The sequence below is a fragment of the Sceloporus undulatus genome, chromosome 1, assembly GCF_019175285.1.
Source record: "Sceloporus undulatus isolate JIND9_A2432 ecotype Alabama chromosome 1, SceUnd_v1.1, whole genome shotgun sequence".
NCBI lineage: Eukaryota > Metazoa > Chordata > Lepidosauria > Squamata > Phrynosomatidae > Sceloporus > Sceloporus undulatus.
In genome coordinates, this window is record NC_056522.1 from 86,069,261 (window position 1) to 86,091,348 (window position 22,088).

At 39.6% G+C, this 22,088-nt stretch overlaps 1 protein-coding gene across 3 annotated transcripts in view; it reads left to right on the forward strand.

Moving 5' to 3' along the window:
* LATS1 (large tumor suppressor kinase 1) overlaps nucleotides 1-22,088 on the forward strand; it is a 30,822-nt gene that overhangs the window by 4,022 nt on the left and 4,712 nt on the right. Inside the window, exons 2-8 of one of the 3 annotated variants that reach the window (XM_042477866.1) lie at nucleotides 6,137-6,615; nucleotides 8,078-8,228; nucleotides 10,858-12,344; nucleotides 17,034-17,616; nucleotides 18,294-18,476; nucleotides 19,163-19,269; nucleotides 21,610-22,085. In XM_042477866.1, coding sequence (XP_042333800.1) covers nucleotides 6,157-6,615; nucleotides 8,078-8,228; nucleotides 10,858-12,344; nucleotides 17,034-17,616; nucleotides 18,294-18,476; nucleotides 19,163-19,269; nucleotides 21,610-21,633 — 2,994 coding nt within the window. In that variant the 5' untranslated portion in view covers nucleotides 6,137-6,156 and the 3' untranslated portion in view covers nucleotides 21,634-22,085. Of the gene's footprint in view, nucleotides 1-6,136; nucleotides 6,616-8,077; nucleotides 8,229-10,857; nucleotides 12,345-16,082; nucleotides 16,145-17,033; nucleotides 17,617-18,293; nucleotides 18,477-19,162; nucleotides 19,270-21,609; nucleotides 22,086-22,088 lie in introns of those variants that run through there. The other 2 variants (XM_042477857.1, XR_006104921.1) reach the window with 2 other exon arrangements.

Here is a 22,088-nt window from a genome sequence, read left to right on the forward strand (position 1 = left end):
TGGCTTCCCTGTGCATCCTGACATGGTAGTGGTTGGCATGGTCCAGAACTTCAGTGTTTTCAAACAGTATTTTATGCCCAGGATGGTTTGTGGCATGTTCTGCTACTGCTGATTTTTCTGGCTGGCCCAGTCTGCAGTGTCTCTCGTGTTCTTTGATTCTTGTTTGCACACTGCGTTTGGTGGTCCCTATGCAGACTTCTCCGCAGCTGCATGGTATGCAGTAAACTCCTGTGGCTGTGAGAGGGTCTCTCTGGTCCTTGGCTGAGCAAAGCATTTGCTGGATTTTCTTCATCGGTTTGTAAACCATTTGAAGGTTGTGCTTCCTCACCACTTTGCCTATTCTGTCTGTGACTCCTCTGATGTATGGTAAAACTACCTTCTCTTTGGGTGGCTGCTTGTCTTCACTCCTCTGGGTTTTCCTGGGCCTGGCAGCCCTTCTGATGTCTGAGCTGGAATAACCATTGGCCTGTAGAGCCCGGTCCAGATGCTTCAGTTCATCTTCCAAGAAGTGGGGTTTGCAGATGCGTTTTGCTCTGTCTACCAGTGTTTTGATTGTGCTTCTTTTTTGTCCTGGATGATGGTTGGAGTTCTTGTGCAGGTATCGGTCTGTATGTGTGGGTTTTCTGTATACTGTGTGACCCAAACGTAGGTTCGGTTTGCGGATGACTAAGACATCCAAAAATGGCAGTGCTCTTCCTTTTCTTTTTCCATAGTGAATTGGATGTTGGGGTGGCTGTTGTTCAGATGATTCAGGAATACAGCCAGGTCTTCTTCTCCATGGCTCCAGATGGTGAAAGTGTCATCCATGTATCGGAACCAAGTTGTGGGCTTTTTCGGTGCTGTTTCCAGGACTTGCTTTTCAAAGTGTTCCATGTAAAAGTTTGCAATCACCGGGCTTAGAGGGCTTCCCATTGCTACTCCATCTCTCTGTTCACAGAATCCATTGTCCCACTGGAAATAGCTTGTGGTGAGGCAATGTTTGAACAGGATTGTGATGTCTTCTGGAAAAATCTGTTGGATGAGTGTCATGGTGTTCATTATGGGGACTTTGGTGAACAGGGAGACCACATCAAAGCTAATTAAAATGTCTCCAGGTTTTAGTTCAAGGTTCTTGATTTTTCCTATGAAGTGAGCTGAGTCCTTGGTGTAGTGAGGGTTCTGCCCTGTATGGGTTTGTAACTGTGTAGCCAGAAACTTGGCCAAGTCATATGTGGGGGATCCAATAGCACTCACTATGGGTCGGAGTGGAATGGAATCCTTGTGGATCTTGGGAAGTCCATAGAGTCTTGGTGGGAGAGCCTCAGATTTGCACAAACTTTGTCTTGTGGTTGGCTAAATTGAGGAGTTTTTGATCAGGGTGTTAGGTTTTCTGGTGATTTTGCTGGTTGGGTCTTGTTTCAGCTTTTTGTATGTTGTAGGATCCAGGAGTTCCTTGATTTTTTGTTTGTATTGTTCTGTATCCATGATTACTGTGACATTGCCTTTGTCTGTTGGGAGTATGATGATTTCTGGATACGAATTGAGGTCCTTGATGGCTTTCCTTTCCTTTTTGGTTATGTTGCTGGGAGGTGGTTTTGCCTTGCGCAGAATCCTTGCTGTTTCCCCTCTTATCTCTTCTGCTTCCTCCTCTGGGAGATGGTGGAGGGCAGATTCCACCTGGGCAATGTTGTCTTCAACAGGGATTCTGGTGATGGTTACTGCAAAGTTGCCTCCTTTGCAGCAAAGGAGCAAAATGTCGCTCCTTTTTGGGATGGAAAAAAGCTGCCCTTTCCCCCGCAGTGGCAGCTCTTCGGCACTCCTTCAGTGTGTGGCTTCTGAATGCTGTGCCGCTGGAGCACTGCAACGCTGCCTGCTGTCTGGTTGGGTGGGCGGCATGACACCAGCTTGGGGGCGGTGTCAGGGCATGTGTCATCTAACCACACTACCCCCAAGCCGGCGCTTACTGCCGGTGTGTTCAGGCTCTAACTTGAGCTTTTGTAGACTTGAACCTCCTTCCTTAGATACATCTGAGGTGCAGCAAGATCCCTTTGAATACAGATTTTTGTTCTTTCAAGTCATTCGGAAATTTAGTTCTTCTGATCTTACAAATACTATGTAGTTGTTTATTATTCTTCCTTGGGTTTTTTTTACTCTTCCTCCATTTCCTATACATGCCTCCTTTAAATCTCCATACATATAAAACCTCCTTATATGGCCACCCTTATTGCATTTGATTCAGAATGTGGCTTCAACAGCTCACCTTTAAAAAAGACCCTCCCATCCAATATCTCTAGCCATGGGCTGTCACCCAGTATATCAGTTTATTGAAATTGGCTTTCTTATAATCCAGAGGGGGCCAAGAGAGTGTTATTTCTGCCTAAGGTTCCCACTACTTTCACCAGATCTTCCTTTTGGTAGGGTCATGACCAAGATGGTCATTCCACCTATTGCTTTTTTCACTTTATGGAATATGAAATCAATAGCAAGGCAAACGAGTAATTTGATCCTTACTTTCTTGGCAGAGTTTGACTTCTAAGAGATATCAGGGTAGTTGAAGTATCTCACAACTGTTGTTATCACTCCCTCATTTTTAAATGTTTGGCAATCTGTTATGTGAAACTATGCAAGCCTTCAGGCTGACTTTGAGGTCTATTAAGAGACCTCCACATGGATATCATGAACCTCCTCAGAGGTTAAACATCCTTTATGTATCTTTCATATAATGAAATATCTTTCATATTTTGGTCTGCTCCGATTGAATCTGTTATATTCCCTCATATTACAACATTGCAGTGTTGTGCCTCATCCCACCAGATTTCACTAATACCTATTACATTAAAATTTTCTTGCTGTGTTAAGAGTTCAGGTTCATCTTGTATCTTTCCTATGTTCTATGTATTCACATACAGCAGCCTTTATCAACCATTTTAACCATGGAGAAATCCTTGAAATAATTTTGAGGTCTCAGGGACCCATACATAAAAATTATTAGTCGCTCCTTCTAAGTCGCGGATCTGAGATCCACACCCTTGATTTTACATGGAGGGGTGACCTCAGCTATTTGCAATGCTGTGCACGCCACGTGCATGGGGACACACCTCATTCAAGCCTATGAGGCTTGAATAGACATGAGTCCCCGTTTTCGCTGGGAGGTCCAAAATGAATCCCCCGTGAAAACAGAGGGCCAACTGTATATCTACAGCTCAAACCCTTATTCTTCTTTTTTCCAATCATGATCTTTCATGCAACTGTTAGCAGCTTCTTGCAGACTCTTCGAGTTCCAGGGATCCCTGGTTGAGGACCTCTGGTACAGAGATATCTGAAACATGGTTGATCTCTTTTAAATGCGTATCTGATTTTTTCCTGCCTATTAGCAGACTATCATAGCAGTAGCCAGTTTCCCATGCGTCATTGGTATTTTTGTTCCCAGTGCTTGATGTCCCCCTGTCTTCTGAAATATTGCCTACCTCTCCAGCAGGATTCATTTTAAAACATCTTGATAAGGTTTTCAGGCTCCCAACCAATATGTTATTTCTAACTGCTGTGAAGTTCCCAAACACATTGCCTAAACATTCCCTACTGTTGTGAGCTGCCCAAGTACATTACCAAGTACAAGGGGAAATTACTTAAACAAATGTTAATAAACAAAGTCTGGGTGATAAGGCAAACAACCCTGAATAGATGTGCCAATTAACATACTGTATCTAATAAGATAAAAATGAGATAAAAAGCAACAGGAGATAGAACTGAACCTTTTGATGAATTCTTGTTTAGCTGTTTTCAGTATGAATTTTGGGGTCAGATGCAAAGTATCTTAAGAGACTGACATGTTGTTGCCATCATATAAAATGTAGTAGGAAATTATGGCATATATCACACTGGATGATTAGTAGCTATGGCGCCGAACAGACAGGCCAAAATAAAGCTGCTTTGGGTCACTTTGAAGGTATGCTGTTTAAATGATGCATGCATCCTAACAGGCCAGAAGCTGTACCAAAGCCATTCTCCAGTCCTAAGGACTGGAGCACAGCTTTGGCACAGCTTCTGGGCTCTTAAGATGTGTGTGTCATTTAAACAGCATACCTCCAAAGTGATCCAAAGCAACTTTATTTTGGCCTGTCTGTTCAGGCCCTACATATCCCTGCAGGTAATATTGTTGCATCCTGCAATAATAATTTTTGAGTAAACATGGGGAGAGAGGGGCTCCTCCAGCCACCCCTTTTACAGCCAAATCAAGACCATGGGAATCACATGCTGCGGCCCAGATCTGACCTTTCCAGGGCGTGATAGCGATGGTGCTGCGGCTTTATGGCGCTCTTTTGGCGCTACGTCTGCATGACCAGAGGAGCACCGTGATGCCATGTGCCGTGCAGTGCAGCACACAGCATCACATTGCCCAGGAGATGGGGCGTGCGTCACGTGGACGCTATGCCCAGACTCTGCCCCCTTTAAGGCACAGGGCCAGATTTGGCATCTGGTCTGTTATGGGCATTTGAGCATGTTATTTTTACTAGAAATCGTAAGGGATAATAATTGGCAGTCTGTTGATTCTTCTCTGGTTCTGTCCTGTAGGGTTTCTGACCCTATTAAGTACAGTCTCCCCTCCTTTTTCATGAGGGATCCGTTCCAGATCCCCCCCCCCACGAAAATGGAGTTTTGCTTATATTCAAGCCCGCAAGCACATGCTGCAGGCGTATGCCCCATTCATTCCCCCTCCGTTCGTTCCTTGCACATAAGCGACGGACACGAGTCTGAAGGCTGCGAGGATGGAGGGAGGATTGTATAGTTTATCGACTACACCACCAAGTCTGACAGAAAAAACACCCTGTGTTTTCTAAAATGATGTCAGATGTGCCAGTACTATTTAAAAACTAATTTGATACAGTTTTTTCTCTATATATAGTTTTATCTTTTAAAATATGTTTTATCCTTTTAATAACTATTTATTTTAATACCGTAATAATTTAATTCCTTTTTAATGTACTTTTTAAAATGCTTTTAATTGTACTGTTTTTAATGCTGTAAAGCCGCTCTGAGTCCCAGTCCTGGGGAAAGAGTGGGATACAAATAAATATAATAATAATAATAATAATAATAACAACAACAACAATTAAAAATTACAGAAGAGCAGTCTCATTGAATCTGGACTACCCTTGCTGCTTTTTAAAAAAGGTCCACCTAAGAGCTCTTTTGCTTGAGTGCCAAGTTCACACTCTCAAAAAACTGAGTACAACCTGCCCAGGTAGAAATGAGCCCTTGTGTTAAATGATCTGGATTCCTCACAAAAATTAATAAGTGTATATTAAGGTTTCTGTATCCACAGATGCAGTCATCCACAGCTTGAACATACATATTTTTAAATTCCAAAAAGCAAACTTGGATTTTGCCATTTTATATAAGGGACTCTATTTTGCTGTGCCATTGTATATAATGAGACTTGAGCATCCATGGATTTTGGTATTCACAGGGGGTCCAGGAGCAAAAACTTAGTGGATAACAAGGGCCCACTGTACTAAATTTGTCAGGTACACATTTGTCTGCTCTCAAAGATCTTTCAAATAGTTTGGAAACAGACTCATAAAGAGAACTATGACTACAGTATTTTGTACACTTACTATTGAAAAGAGAGAGACTTATTTATAGTTAAACATGGAGAGAACTATGCAGTTAGAGTTTAAAAAGAGTAAATGTAATGGCTTAGATTCAGTAAACACATTAGTGAAGCATAAGTCTCTTCCAGCACTGGGGGGGTGGGGGTGGGCAGAGGCTGCTCCCTGTTCCCCATTTCCTCCCCAGCACAGAATAGCTACTTGGGAGCTTGCGGGCACAGCTGTCCCCATGGCCATTGATTGGCTGCACAGGTGTGCCTGTGCACCTTTTAGCTGCCCTTACACATCAGAGGAAGAAAGACCACCCTCCACCCCAGCATAAGGGTCCTTCTTCCCTGAGTGCATGGGGCCAGCTGAAATGTGTCTAAGTGCACCTTATGCTTCCAGTCAATGTCTAGGTATACCTATGAGCCCTTAGGTTGCTGTTGCACACTCCGGGTCCCCAAAATACATTCATTGCTATACCCAGCATGTATCATCTAGACTTAGCAAGAGGATTCTACCCATTATTTTTAATCTTGTAACAATGAATATTTTATTTTATTTAGGTTGGCTGGCTTACACTTGAATGACTGTTTATACCACTGGAACCAACATCAACAGTGAACTTCGAAGTTACGAAGCAGCTGTTCTTGAATACATTGAAAGTGAATCTTTGTTAAAAACTATAGGTTTCATGAAGAGAAGTGAGAAGCCAGAAGGATATAGACAAATGAGGCCTAAGACATTTCCTGCCAGTAATTATACTGGCAGCAGTCAGCAAATGTTAGAAGAAATACGAAAGAGCCTTAAAAATTTACCTAAGCCCTCTGATGCTGCAAAGGTTGAGCAAAATATGGGTAAAATAGCTATTGAAGATCCCAGACAAGGTAGAAATCCTCCTAAATTTGTTACTTACCATAAAGCTTTGGAAGAAATCAGAAATTCTCTAGAACCCTTTGCAAATGAAACAAGTGCTTCAGCAAGAGGAACATCAGAAGTTAATCGACAAATGATGCAAGATCTACAAGCTGCTGGTTTTGATGAGGTAAAATGGGATTGGGTGGCTTCTTGTTTTAATGTTAGTGAGGGACGCTTCGAATAAAATATATTAATTTCCTTGAAATATATTAAGGGAAGGGAACTTGGAAAACTGTGTTGCAGGTAAGATCATGCAGTTTCTTACAAATGTTCTCAGTGTAAATTTAATGTTTTTGTGTGGAATTCAATAGGTTGCTCACAAATCCTGTTGAACATTATAAATATAGCTAAACCAGAATAAACATAAGTTCAATCCCAAATGCTTAGGTTTGTAATGTTTATTATGAGTGTGACCCACTGATTTTCCAAAGATGACTGATTGTGTTTAATTACCTTTACCCAGATGATTTTGATTGCTAGCTCACCCTGCACTGGATTTCACCCAGTTTATTTGCAGTTTATTGTTGCTTTGTGCTTTCAAGTCATTTCTGACTTATGGCGACCCTAAGGTGAACTTATCATGGGGATTTCTTGGCAAGATTTGTTCACAGGGTGTTTGCCATCACCTTCCTTTGAGACTACGAGAGTATGCTATCCCAAGGTATTTTCCCTATTTCATAGAATCATAGAATTGTAGAGCTGGAATAGACCACAAGGGCCATCCAGTCCAACCCCCCTACCATGTAGGAAATCACAATCAAAGCATCCCTGACAGATGGCCATCCAGCCTCTGTTTAAAGATATCCAAGGAAGAAGACCCCATCACACTCCAAGGGAGTGTGTTCCACTGTCAAACAGTTCTTACTGTCAGAAAGTTCCTCCTAATGTTGAGGTGGAATTGCTTTTCCTGTAGCTTGCATCCATTCTTCCATGTTCTAGTCTCTGGAGCAGCAGAAAACAAATGTGACGTCCCTTCAAAAACTTATCACCCCTTAATTGTCTCATCTCCAGGCTAAACCTACCCAGCTCCCTAAGTCTTTCCTCATAAGGCACAGTTTCTTGACCCTTCACCGTTTTGGTTGCCCTCCTCTGGACACACTCCAATTTGTCAACATCCTTTTTGAATTGTGGTGCCCAAAACTGGATACAGTATTCCAGGTGAGGCCTGACCAAAGCAGAATAGAGTGGCACTATTACTTCCCATCTGCATTCCATTTCCCCTGAAAGGTAGTGAACATGCTGAGTGCTTCTAGAGTTAATTTTTGGTTCCTCTTGCTTTTCAGAATTTTTCTTTGTACTTCTACATATTTGCATATTCATTTATGCAAATTGAATTATTTTTAATACAGACCTTCTCCCTGATTTGGCTTAAGTGTTATTGGCATAATGGCTTGACCATATAGTACTGAGAATTATAGGTTATAGCAACACAAAAGATTTAAATAAATAATTCTGTGAACATCTAAAGAAAACGATTTCCTACTTTTTTCCACTTGTCGAAGATCTGAGTGTGATGATTCTTTAAGTTTTTGGTGTGAGTTATTAAATGTTTTGAAACCTTTTTTACTTCCCACCCCTTCCCCAAACAGGATATGGTAATACAAGCTCTAAGACAAACCAACAGCCGCAGCATAGAAGCAGCAATTGAATTCATAAGTAAAATGAGTTATCAGGATCCTCGGCGTGAACAAATGGCGGCAGCAGCAGCTAGACCAGTTAATGCAAGCACAAAGCCACAAGGTAAGTGTATCCAGTATCAAGTCTTGAAAACAAGAGATGAAACTATTTTTTTTTAATTTTGTGGCAGAATAGACTTCTAGCAGGGAAGAAGGAAAGAAACTAAGAGGTACCCATGCATCTGAGGAAGTAGACTCAAGCCTACAAAAGCTCATGCTATCAACGTTTCTCTTTCAGTTAGTTTCAAAGGTGCCACAAGACCCCCTTTGCATACTGATTTTCCAGACTAACATGGCTATGTCTTTGAAATGCATGGTCAGTGCAGCTAAACTTTAGAAAATGAAGATGTAACTACGTACTCCTTTTACATAAGAAAAATCACACCAATTAAGAATCTTATAGCAGTTACATGTGTCTGTAGAAGTGGATAACATTTTCTTAAAAACAGATTCCCCCCTCCCCTAAACTTCAATTGTATTGACAATGCAGTCTTTCATATCTACTTAGAAATAAACCCAACTGAGTTTCATAGGGCTTACTTTCAGGCAAATGTTTATAAGTAATGGTCTCAAATTTTAAACACAAAGGGAGTAAAATGAGATCTTGACCAATACCTGGCATGCATATACTTTATGGTTTTCAGAGCACTTCATATAGTATAAATTATTTTCAGTAATGCTTACAACAAGCTTGTAGAGAAGGACAAGAGTTATTGCCATATTACAGAATTGGGGGCTAAATGAGGGGCAGTTGCATGTGCCTAATTTATGGCTGTCTAATGAATTACTGTATATACTTGACTATATGTCAAGAAATTTATCTCCAACTTGACGCTAAAATCCTGGATCAACTTATATATGGGTCAGTACACTAGTACTGCTTAGAAAGGTCCTGAAACAAGCACCTCTGTGATGCCCCACTCTTCTCCACTCTTTGTGCCTGGAGGCAGAAGTGTGTGTGAAAGAGTTTGCCAATCCAATTTTAAAGCCTTCTCTTCCTATCAAAGAAACACCACATTTAACTCCACTTCTTTTCTTTCCCAATCTGATTTTCAAGCCTCTCCAGCACCTGGGAAGTGGTGTCAGGTGGTCAGGAGAGGTCTGGAGAAGGAGGGAAGGAAGTGATGTTTTCTCCTTTCCATCCTTTGTTATAGCCCTGTATGTTTTACCCTCGACTTATCCACGAATCATATCAAAATACGTTATTTTTACCGTGAAACCTTTCCTCGACTTATACATGAGGTCGGCATGTACACGAGCATATATGGTAATGACAGAGACTATGCAGTTTGTAAGTTTCCTATTTTGTAAATGTGGCCTGCCATCTTATGTATATGTAGCATCATTGAGCATAGTGAGCCTTATTTCCAGTGCTTCTACTACTAGTCTCAAAGTCACTACATTAAATAACTTGACATTTTAATGTTTTTTAATTCAAGGGTATAGGTTGAAGATTACACTTGAAAAACTGAATCACTGATATAACCTCTTCCTTTTTGTGTATTTTAAAAATAGTAAGAGATAATTGGATTTTGAGGTCAGGTATTCTAAATGTGACAGTAGATCATGTTGTGGTACATCATGAATAGTAGCTGGCAAAATGAAATAAATTAAGGGGAGGATTCAACAAGCTGAACAAATTTCAGTCTCATTGGTTAGGAAAAGAGCCCTGTGCCTTTTGTCTTCCATAGAAAATAGTTGTGAGTCAAGCATACCTATCTCTGATTGGTTTGTGCCCTTACTTTCTGTCTCATTCATGAACATTTTTCAGACATATTTTTGAAAAGTTCTGGGCATTGTGTGACCATCAAGAACATAATATCATTTAGTGAACTTGTATCTTATGAGAAAGCCAAATCTATTAACATCAAAGCATATAATTTTGCAGTGCTCTATAGACCATATGTTGAGTGGTTTTTATTATGGGTTGGATCCACACTAGCTGTTCTGCGGATGAAAAGAATCCTTCCATTTGTGGAAGGATCTGTGATACAGCAGATACCGCTGCTCATGGTAGAGGAAAGTAACCGTTGCCAGGTCCTCTCCTTGCTTAACAATTTTCCAGAGCCAATTTGCCACATGTGAGCATGGTGCTGAAGAAAAATTCAGAGGAAGTCTCTTCTTTGTTTCCTTTCCATGATGAGACTATTTTGTGAACAGAAGTCTGCTTGGTATCCCCAGCCCTGTATTTCAACATAGTAAAAAAGATTCATGGTTACAGATCACCTACTTTAATTGTTACAAGAATCTGTGTGTTTGAGGAAATGTATGAATTACACAATGAAAAACTTCATCTCAATTTGTCATCTTGATGATTATTAAATCAGTCCAGTCCAGTGTGCTTATCTGTCAGAAAGGTCTATTATTTATTTGACATAAAATCAGTAACTCTGCTTTTCAGAAATTCCTGAGAATATAAACATTTTTGGAGTTGCTATAAACCTCCAAGCTCTACTTTTTTAAAAAAAATTATGTTTCTTCTTCCCGATATAACAACTCTGTTAATCCTGAGCTTTTAAAAATATGACTGTGTGATGTTATTTACTCGGATTTTTATATCTGAAATTTTCCTTTGTTTCTATCAACTAAATCAGAAATATTAACTGTTGAAAATCCCTACTCTGGCAGACTATTTCAGTAGTGAAAGTATTGTAATGTGTTTTTTCTTTACCTTTCTTTAAAAAAACAAATAGGAGTACAGCCATCAGTCAACCGAAGGCAGAGTTGGAAAGGTTCTAAAGAATCTTTGGTGCCTCAGAGACATGCTGCTGCACTGGGAGATGGCCTGCCTTTTCATTCGGAAAGTCCTTTATCCCAGGGTGATGTAGGAAGACCCTTGTCTGGATCGGGAATAGCATCATTTACTCAGGCTCATCCTAGTAATGGACAAAGAGTGAATCCACCTCCTCCACCACAAGTAAGAAGTGTTACTCCACCACCACCACCTCCCAGAGGAACAACTCCACCTCCCAGAGGAACAACACCACCTCCTCCTTCCTGGGAAACAAATTCCCAAACAAAACGGTATTCTGGTAGCATGGAATATATGATCTCACGGATTTCTCCAGTACCACAAGGAGCATGGCCAGACGGCTATCCTCCCCCATCAATGAATCCTTCTTCCCAGGGTCAACGAGGCATTAGTTCTGTTCCTGTTGGTAGGCAACCAATAATCATGCAGAGTTCAGTTAACAGTAAATATAATTTTTCATCAGGAAGGGCTGCAATACAAAATGGCAATTGTCAGGCTGAGTATATTATTCACCAAAATATTGTGACTGGTAACTCAGCAGGTCGTCAGCCGCCACCTCCTTATCCAATGTCTCCTACAAGCCAGCAAAGCCCTACACCTTTGCAGATGCAAGCAGGAGGACCTGCAGCCCCATCTGCATATCCTAATGGGAATATTCCTCAATCTATGATGGTGCCAAACAGAAATAGTCACAATATGGAACTATACAATATTAATATGCCTGGAATTCCAGCATCCTGGCCCCAGCCACCATCTGGCAATGGACATGAAATTTCAACATGGCAATCCAATATTCCAGTGAGGTCAAATTCCTTCAATAACCCCCTTGGAAACAGACAAAGTCATGCTACTAATTCACAGTCTTCTGCCACCACAGTAACAGCTGTTACTCCTGCACCTATACAGCAGCCAGTAAAAAGCATGCGTGTATTAAAACCTGAGCTGCAAACTGCCTTAGCCCCTACTCATCCTTCTTGGATTTCACAACCAATGCAAGCTGTCCAGCCCATCTCTTTTTCTGAGGGTCCATGTACAAATATGGCAATCATGTCACCTGCAGCAGAGGCTCCAAATTATCAAGGTCCACCACCTCCCTATCCAAAGCACTTATTACAGTCAAATGCATCCGTCACACCATATGAAACTGTGGTAAAGCCTGGCAAAGAAGATCTGCCTAGTTTCCCTAAAGAAGATGATACTGAAAAGAATGAGAATACTGAGGCAATAGACAGAGAAAATAAGCAAATAACAACCTCACCTGTCCCTGTGAGAAAAAATAAAAGAGATGAAGAAAGAAGAGAGTCCCGCATTCAAAGCTATTCTCCTCAGGCTTTTAAATTCTTTATGGAGCAGCATGTGGAAAACATACTTAAATCTCACCAACAACGGCTACATCGTAAGAAACAACTAGAAAATGAAATGATGCGGGTAAAGTTTATTAATAATATTATTATTGTTACTTTCACTTTTTTGTAAAATATATTTTAAGATTCTTCTAATACTAACACTGCAACAAACCTATGAGGTACAGTAGCCTAATAGAGATTAGTCATGCAATACTATTTGTATCTGTTCAGGAGATAAACCAATTAAGGTCAGTAGAATTTATTTCAAGGTAAGTGTAGATTTAGGATTTCAGTGCAAATATTGACCATACTCTTCTAATGTGAGGTCCCTCATGTCCAGATACAATAATATTGAATTAATCTCTGTTATTTTTTCCTGTGATACAGTGTGTCATCCAGAAGGCTGGAAAGCAAAATGAATTTGATCTTTTGTAATAAGAGTCACCTTTTGCATTATCTGCTCAGAAATAGGTTTTATTAAGATAATTGAATTTAAGTCCTGGAGAATATGCATTGGATTACATCTTTACTTATAAACTTCAGTTTTATTATAAATTTGACTGCATCCACACTGCAGAAATAATCCAGTTTGACGCTCCTTTAACTGCCACGGCTCAGCTGTTTTCCTCTTCACCGACCTGGCATTCCGCAGCAACATTTTCAGTCCAGAGATTCTGTTGCCAAGACTATCCATGTTTGAGTAGGGGGGCCATTTCGGGCCAGTTAGCACCCTAGATAAAGATTGTGAATTAAGGGACTAATTAAGATGCATATCAGGTCACCCTGATACAACTGTGAGATATATTCAGTGATGGAACATATCTCATCACTGAACATATCTCACAGTTGTTATCAGGGTGACGCACATGCAGGGACTTATAATTACTTATAAAAGTGTGCTTTGATTAGATTGATTTGGTTATGCTAAGTGCCCACAGTTGATTGGTATAAATAGTCTGATTCAGTAGAAATTTGATATATTTATAAATATACACTTGTCCCTCCACATGCGCTGGGATTGCACAGGACCCCCGTGAATGTGGAAAACCCACAAATAACAGAATCACTATGTTTTTACCTGAGAGAACACCGCTCTAGGAATCTCTACGTCCTCCAGTGCAACTCTGTGGTCAACATCTGCCAGACACTGACCATAGAATTCTATGGTCCACACTCAGGGAGTTATGGAAGATACTCAGACTGAGCAGAGATTATTTCCACTTTCTTCCTACAACTTACAATGTCTCTTCTTGTGCCATTCCAGAGAGTCCTCAATTCTCTAAAAGGGGTATTTGAGGGATTACAGGAGAATCAGTAAAAACTGACTCCTTGCCTTTTTCAGGGAGAGTTTCCCACGAACAGAGTTGTGCTCACATGAACCCAGAATCCAGGCCTGTATTTGCATGATCTTCAATATACCTTAGTCATTGGTTAAATTTCCAGGCACTATTCCCATGATGCTGCCATATTCTACTAGATGATTCCTGTTGTTTTCACTGTTCATTTTGGACTTGCTAGCCTATAGTTCAAATTACAGATAATGCGACATGGCATTCGTAATTAGCATCAAGTTCTGGTCTACATTGAAAATATAGCACTTAGCTTTGTTAGAAGGTTTTATATTTTGCTATCTGAAACCTGCACAAAGGAATAAATAGTCTGAGATTCTCCAAGAAAAATAAAATCTAAGAATTATAATTATTTTAGTTATTTAAATCCTGCCTTTTCCCTAGCCTTGAGACTCAGGGCAGCTTACAAAAGTTAAAACACATATAGTTGAAGGTTCACATCACAAAATCATGCAAAAGTTAAGATATCATTAAACTATCAATACAATGAATAGCAATTGTAAAGCATATCCATTTTAAAAAGTTAAAAATAAAGATAATACAGTGCATTATTAAAAGCCCTCTCCTCATGAGCAGTCAGTTTTCCAAAGCCTGACAAAACATAAGAATCTTTAGTTTTTGTGGGTTTTTCGGGCTATGTGGCCATGTTCTAGAAGAGTTTGTTCCTGACATAGCCCCCCCAAAACCACAAAAAGCTACAGATGCTGGCCATGAAATCCTTTGACTTCACAGAAGAATCTTTGGGGCTAAACAGACAGGCAAAAAGAGGTGTTTTCAGACTGACTTGAAGGTGTGGCGTTTAGATGACACATGCCTTGAAGCCAGCAGGAAAGTGCACCTTATGCAGAGAAAAGCTGTTTCAAAAAGAAGCAGTTTTTTTCTGCTTCTTCCTGGCTTGAAGCCATATCATGTGGCCATGACATGAGCACTCCAGTTGCCTTGGGAGCCGGTGGTGTGGTTGGTGGGGTTTCAATACGGCTTCAGAAAAGGCAGCATCAAGCTACTTTTTCCTGCCCATCTGTTTCACCCCTTTGATTCCCATTGGAAGGACCCCATGGAGGGTGCTAGTTTAGCCTCTCAGGGAAGGAAGTTCCAGAGCCTGGGAGCCAAGAAGGCCTTTTCCCATGTTACTACCAGATGTACCTAAGAGGGTGGTGGGATGGATAGAAGGGTCTTCCATTAAGATCTCAAAACATAGGCCCATATCATAAAATACAGCAGTTCAGGTAATATGGACTCATATTGTATAGGACTTCTTAGATAACAGCACTTTGAATTGTTCCCAGAAATAGATCAGTAGCTAGTGGAGATGTTGTAACAGGGGAGTTGTATATTTTCAGTAACTATCCCAGTAGTAGTTTGGCCTTTGTTCTTTGGATCAGTTGAAGTTTCTGAACATTCAGAGCACATTACAGTAATCCAAAGAAAATGTTACTTGGACATGTGTCACTGGGCCTAAACAGACAGCCCAAAATAAAGCTGCTTTATTTGAGCCACTTTGAAAGTGTGCTGTTTAAATGACACATGCATCCTAAGAGGACAGAAGCCACACCAAAGCCATGCTCCAGTCCTAAGGACTGAAGCGCAGCTTTGGCGCAACTTCTGGCCTCCTAAGATGCGTGTGTCATTTAAACAGCATATCTCCAAAGTGACCCAAAGCAGCTTTATTTTGGCCTGTCTGTTCAGGCCCATTGTAACCTATCCACTGTAACTGTTGGAATGGGCCATGGAAGAAACTGGCAGTCAAGAAATGTAATATACCAGCTTTGTAATTCATTGTCCATGACAAAGAGGGGAGAACTTATAGTGCCTAAAAGATGAAAACATAATAAATGCAATTAGAACCAAGCTGTTTCCACAGGACTGTTCCAGAGTAATTAAACATCTGTTCTCCAAACATCAGCAATCCTAATTTCACCAGATCATTTTTTCTGAGTCTAATCTTTGTAGTGTCTGTGTCATCACTGAAAACAGGAACATCTCAGTTGATTGGGACATTTACTTTATATTATGTTGAAAAAGCTGAGTGATTCGGCACGTTTTCCATTACTACAGTAATAACTTTATTTTACACTAAGCTGCATGTTGTCATGAAGAAGAAAACTTCGAAAGTTTGTTTTAATTATATTCTGGTAAGAAGAATTCCCTTATTGTGTTTTGTATTCCCTCAATTTGTTACAGACATATGTTGATTCAAGCAGTAGAAATACCTCTGTGCTTTTATCAGTGTTAAAAATAGGTGTATATGCTTCGATGTTGTGACATTTATTTCTATATTACAGTGTACCGCCAATCTGTGATACTTTTCTCTTCTTCTGTGTCAATTCTTTAGCAGTGCTATTTTAACTGTTTCCAAAAATTCTCTATATTTTCATGAAATAGCAACTTAACTGATATATAAATCAAATTAAATTTCTTGTACTTTCTACATATTCATTCTTAGTCTCTTTCCTTTTCACTTTCACTAACAGCTGGTTTAAACTGTTAAGGTGTTGGAGCTTTCCTGACATCTGTAACCTTCATTACTGAGTAGGCAAGTAATATTTTGGAGAAAAGTGTTATATTTAAAGAATAGCATGGACCCTTTTTTAGGGACTCTGCATGCTTACCTGCATTCAAATTAAGCATGTTTTTTTCATAGTACTTGGATATCGTTATATGAAATTACTAATCTTGGTTTCCTTTCCCTGTTTTATAGCTTTCTGTTCTTAGTTCTGTGCAATTGCAGAGCACAAGCAGTACACTTATTAAATGGAATGAATATATTGTGTTTAGTATTATATTTTGGTCATTTTGTATAGCTGAAAGTGATGGGTGTATTTACACATTTTGTTTCTTTTGTCAGGTACTTACTCATGATGCATCTTTTAAAAATGTGTTCAATGTAATTGAACTCTTATCCCTTAGTAGTTCTTAGTTGTGACAAGGAACATTTACCTTAACACTTCTGTAAATAAATAGAGCACAGCAGATTAAGTAAAGCTGATCATTCTGTGAAGGAGAGTGTCATAGCAGTCTCCCCCCCCCCCCAAAAAAAATGTGTGTGTTTGAGAAGTAATATAACTTTGCATTCAGCTTGCCTATTTACACAAATTGAAATCCTTTCATTAAAGCAGTTGTCCTTAAATTGTGAGCCTTCTCATGCATGGCTCTTGATGTATGGCTACGTTTGTAATATTTCTTTTTAACCACCTTCCAAAATTGCACATTTTGTTTTGCAGTGTTTTCACTGACATCTAACATTGTATTACACAAATTAAAACAATAAAAAGAAAACATATTATCTGTTTCAGTACCAGCACATTTTATTTGTTTATCATAAACCAGAGCTTTTAAACATTCTTTAACACAGCTTTGCTATTTTTCATTTTTCAATTTTTTTTTTTTTTTTTTTTTTTTTTTTTTTTTTGTTCATTGCACAGGTTGGGTTATCCCAAGAGGCCCAGGACCAAATGAGGAAAATGCTATGCCAGAAGGAGTCCAACTATATTCGGCTCAAAAGGGCTAAAATGGATAAATCAATGTTTGTTAAGATTAAAACTCTTGGAATTGGAGCATTTGGTGAAGTCTGCTTGGCAAAAAAAGTGGATACAAATGCCCTATATGCAACAAAAACTCTACGGAAAAAGGATGTGTTGCTTCGGAACCAGGTTGCCCATGTTAAAGCTGAACGTGATATCCTTGCAGAGGCTGACAATGAGTGGGTAGTTCGTTTGTATTATTCATTCCAAGATAAAGACAATTTGTACTTTGTGATGGACTATATTCCAGGAGGAGATATGATGAGTCTGTTAATTCGAATGGGGGTCTTTCAAGAAAATATGGCTCGTTTCTACATAGCTGAACTGACCTGTGCAGTTGAAAGTGTTCATAAGATGGGCTTCATTCATAGGGACATAAAACCTGACAACATTTTGATTGATCGTGATGGCCACATTAAACTGACTGACTTTGGGCTTTGTACTGGCTTTCGGTGGACACATGATTCCAAATACTACCAGAGTGGTAAGAGAAACATTTTATCCTAAAATGTCCTTTTTTTGCTAGACTTTTAACCTATTGAGCAAGAGAATGTTTAATAAAAGATGCATTTTCTGTACCATCCACATATGTTTTAGTTGGGAATCATAACATTTGGTTAGATATTGATCAAAGCAAACATATTCTCCATCCATTCTATAACACAGAATGCTCTTCTTCAAAAATGTCAATGACTATTGCAAAAACATATAAATATGAAAAATATGTTACAAAACATAGACTGAGAAAATGTTGTAGTTTCCAAACCTTAGCAAAGAGCTTTGTAGACTATCAACTTTTGTGAATGTATTTGCAAAGCTGAGAATATTCTTCCATGTCAGTTATGTGCATGCAACAATCAGGTGAAAGGATATGTGAGATAAACATGTTATAAATAATATAAATTTACTATAAGGCAGAATGACTACTATATCACATTTCAGCCAACCTTATCCCCCAATACATTGTTTTCTTTATGAATGATTCCCAGATGCTTTTTAAAATTAGCATAAAATGCTTTAAAATTCAGGGATTGTACTGAAACATAAGTGGTAGAAATAATTTTACTCTCTCAAAGAATGTGTTAAGTGTTTTATAGATGCTTTTGGGCTTGTCAACTGAAATTTAAACATGGTATTAGCACTTAGGTCTTTGCATTTTAGGAGACCACCCACGTCAAGACAGTATGGATTTCAGTAACGAATGGGGTGATCCAGCTAGCTGTAGATGTGGGGACAGGCTAAAGCCACTTGAACGTAGAGCAGCTCGTCAGCATCAACGCTGTCTAGCACACTCACTTGTTGGGACACCAAATTATATTGCACCAGAAGTATTGTTACGAACAGGTAAATCTTTCCATTTGTTCCAACCTTTGACAAAGTAGTGTTTGCTAGCTTCTGAAAATTATTCCTCTAATAAGTCAACTGGTCCTATAATATGGAATTATTATTATGTTGTAGAACTATTTCATTCAACTCTTATTGAACATTTAGCATACTGATACAGAATAGAAACCTATAAAGTGTCATTTATTACACATTAAAGATTATGGGGAAATCAAACTTAATACTTTCATTCTTGCCAGAGAACCCTATACAAGCAACAGTGCTGACTCCTCATTTTTGTGGTAAATTCAGTTAAATGGAGGTAAAAAAAACACCCCACCCGTCCTGGCCATGGAAACCCACCTTGGGCAAGACACAGTCTCTCAGCCTCAGAGGATGGCGATGGCAAAACCCCTCTGAACAAATCTTGCCAAGAAAACCCCATGATAGGTTCACCTTAGGGTTGCCATCGGTCGGAAACAACTTGATGGCACGCAACACACATAATGTGATACCCAATCATCCATCCCCATATTCTGATCTGTTAGTATTTTCCTAATAACTGGACTAATTGTTGAAGAATAAACCTTGATGGTTTGCATTTTTCAGCACTATAAATAAAGTTAAATGTAGAACAAATTGTGAAGGGGGGAACAATCTAAAACTAGCATTGATGCAGGTAATTATTGAGTTCTCTTTTGTTTCAGGATATACACAGCTATGTGACTGGTGGAGTGTTGGGGTGATTCTTTTTGAAATGTTAGTGGGGCAGCCCCCCTTCCTGGCACAAACACCGTTGGAAACACAGATGAAGGTAACTGATAAACATCCAATCTGCTTCAGAAGCAGTTAGAAAAAAATAATATATAAACAAATCCTACAACCTTTATCCTGCCATTGAATTCTTCCATTTTTAAAGTTAATACAAAACTTGGAACCCTTTTCTGTACACCTTCCCCAAGATGGTGGTTTGCACCACTATGGTGTGTAAGGATAATTTTGACACTTCACACCAAGCCATTTTAGGCCCAGCTGGCAAGGGCAGCTTTTTTCAAAACCAAAAATGAGCAGAACTTCCTATGGGCTGCATTTTGCAGTATTTGTAACCTGGGACACACATTCAGTGTCCATTCCTAGTGCAATTTAACTATTGTTCTATAAGGGCAGTTAGAGTGATTAAATGGTAATAAACAATGACCTGTTCTGGTACTTCATTTACCTTCTGTGTGGATCAAATGAAGATTTTAGTACATATTGGGAGCAAAGAATAAAATAAAATAAAAAAATTGGTGTGTTGCAGTCCAGATGAATTAATCTGATTTGTACTTGTGACACTGGAGTGCTATACTGTGTGATCTATAAAGAGATGTGTGGAACTAGACGTTGAAAGTATTTTTACTTATTCACTGTGTCAGAGGTGGGAAGAGTGTAGCCTTCAGACTCCACTTTGGCAGATCTGTAAACCCCTTTACCAGGTCCCCAAAGCCCCTGAATATTTTTTTTTAAATGTCTTGGTACAATTTTCAACTGAAAATCATGCAGAAAGCTCACCACCACCACCACACACACACAACTCTCCAAAGCCCCACACAGAGCCTGCCAAACTAATTCCATTTTCATCCACTTCCTTACCAAAATGGTCATCTGAAGTGATATGACATTTTCTGTTGACATTTTGGGCGTGGCACAGACAAAAATCAAGTTATTTTGGCATATTCATTGGGGGTAGGAGAGAAGAAAGAAAATCAGGTCCTTGCTCCTGCACAGTTGTCCACCTTTGCACTATGAGGCTCAGAACACCTTTGCATGTAGGATCAACATATTTTACCAGTTACAGTAATTCTTTTCAAATACAGTAGTATTACATGCTTATGCAAAAATCCTTCCTCTCCCCCCCCCCCCATTATTCTCACCTTGCTGCTGCTTATCTCACTGTAACTTGAATCTACACTCCTTATGAAGCATTCAAATGGTCAGTTTACTAATAGAATGACTGGTGTACTCAGTCTCCCACTTTAATGCTTTGATGTCTGTGTTCTTGCTTTGGTCTCCAAAGGCTCCATTGCTATAGGACATTAAATCCATGATGGAGATTATGGGAGCTATCGAAGGTGCTGGATCTTCTTTGGAACAAGGGTTCCATATCATGGATGCCCTCCATAAAACCCAGAGTAGTTCCTATAAAATCCAGTGTGGATCCAATGTAGTGAAGCAGTGGAGCTACCTCTTCCTTTGACTCCTATGTTTCATTATTTTATCCTTTCCAGAAATCAACTTTTGTGTGTAGCATTGTGACTGGACATTAGGCCTACCTCTTTTAACTTCTGTTTTGATAGAAAGCAGTCCTGAAAGAGAGAGGCATGTCCGCAAGGAGATTATACTTGCAAGGAACACATACCTAGACAACCCAGTGTCTCTCTGTCATAGAATCTAGTTAGGGACGTGCATGGCCTGAGGTTTTCTGTTCTGGAGAGATAGGGCCCATCAAGAACATACCTTCCACATAGTGGACCAGCATATACTTGTTTCAGATATAATTTGGTGAAGTATTTTATTAGAAATGACAGATCCCAGCTAGTGAAGGTATGGATGGGCGAAGGTAAGAAGGGGGACTTTCTGGAGAAAGATTTTAATGTGGAGCTGTCAAGTCTCTGAAGGTACCATTAACTGCTCAGATGCAAGCTAGGCCCTTGTGCTGGAATACGTGCAGACTAAGGGCCATTCTCCCCGATAGGTCAGTTTTCAGTGCTCTCTAGCATACTCTGGGGTGAGAGTTATGTGGACCACAGGGAACACATGTGTGGCCCCCCCTCGACTGCCACTCACACAAATCCTGGTTTGGTTTTGTTTTTTAAGGCCTGACAATGCCTTTGTCACACTAAAAGCAGCCTCTGGGGACACTATTTTTCTCATAAGTATTATTTTGGCCCCACCCTACCCCAGAACTGTGGGGGGGGGGGAAGCTTTCCAAAAGTGACCAGCATTGATACTGTTTCTGGAACAGTCACTTCCAATTATGAGTTATGGTATTAATGTAGTCGGAATAAGTTAACATGCTTTCGGCCCCTCAGAATGGCCCTTTGGCCCTGATTTTTCCTGTATGAACTGTGTTTCCACTCAAGATAAAAAGAAAAGCCTTTATTTCTGTTTGCAGGTTGTTGGAACATGTGGTTCCTGAGACATTTTGCAGTTCTTACTGGGAATTTTGTCTAATGTGAGACAGTTGACATTGGGGAATGACTGCTGATACAGGATGAGCTAGGATGTTTTTTCAGCTTAATTGGATAATTTATATGAAACTGTTTGTATGAGAAATTGATTGGTTGGCTTTGTACCACTTAAATAAGAACTATGAATTATTCACAGTTTATTCATAAATTGATAAAGCTATGTGGCATATGTAAATTTTATCCAGTTTTTTAATGGGCATTAGCCTTGACTATTTTAAGTGCCTGCCAATGCTCCTGCTCTTTCTCCAAACACAGTAGTGGTGCTATGGGAGTACCTGTTTATATACCTTTCACTATGGATGTGCTCATATTTAAGAGTTACATTTCTTCTCATTAATTGCCTTAGTGCATGTTTCAGCTAAAACCTAGTAATCTAATGTTGTTTCTGTGCTTTGTTTTTAAA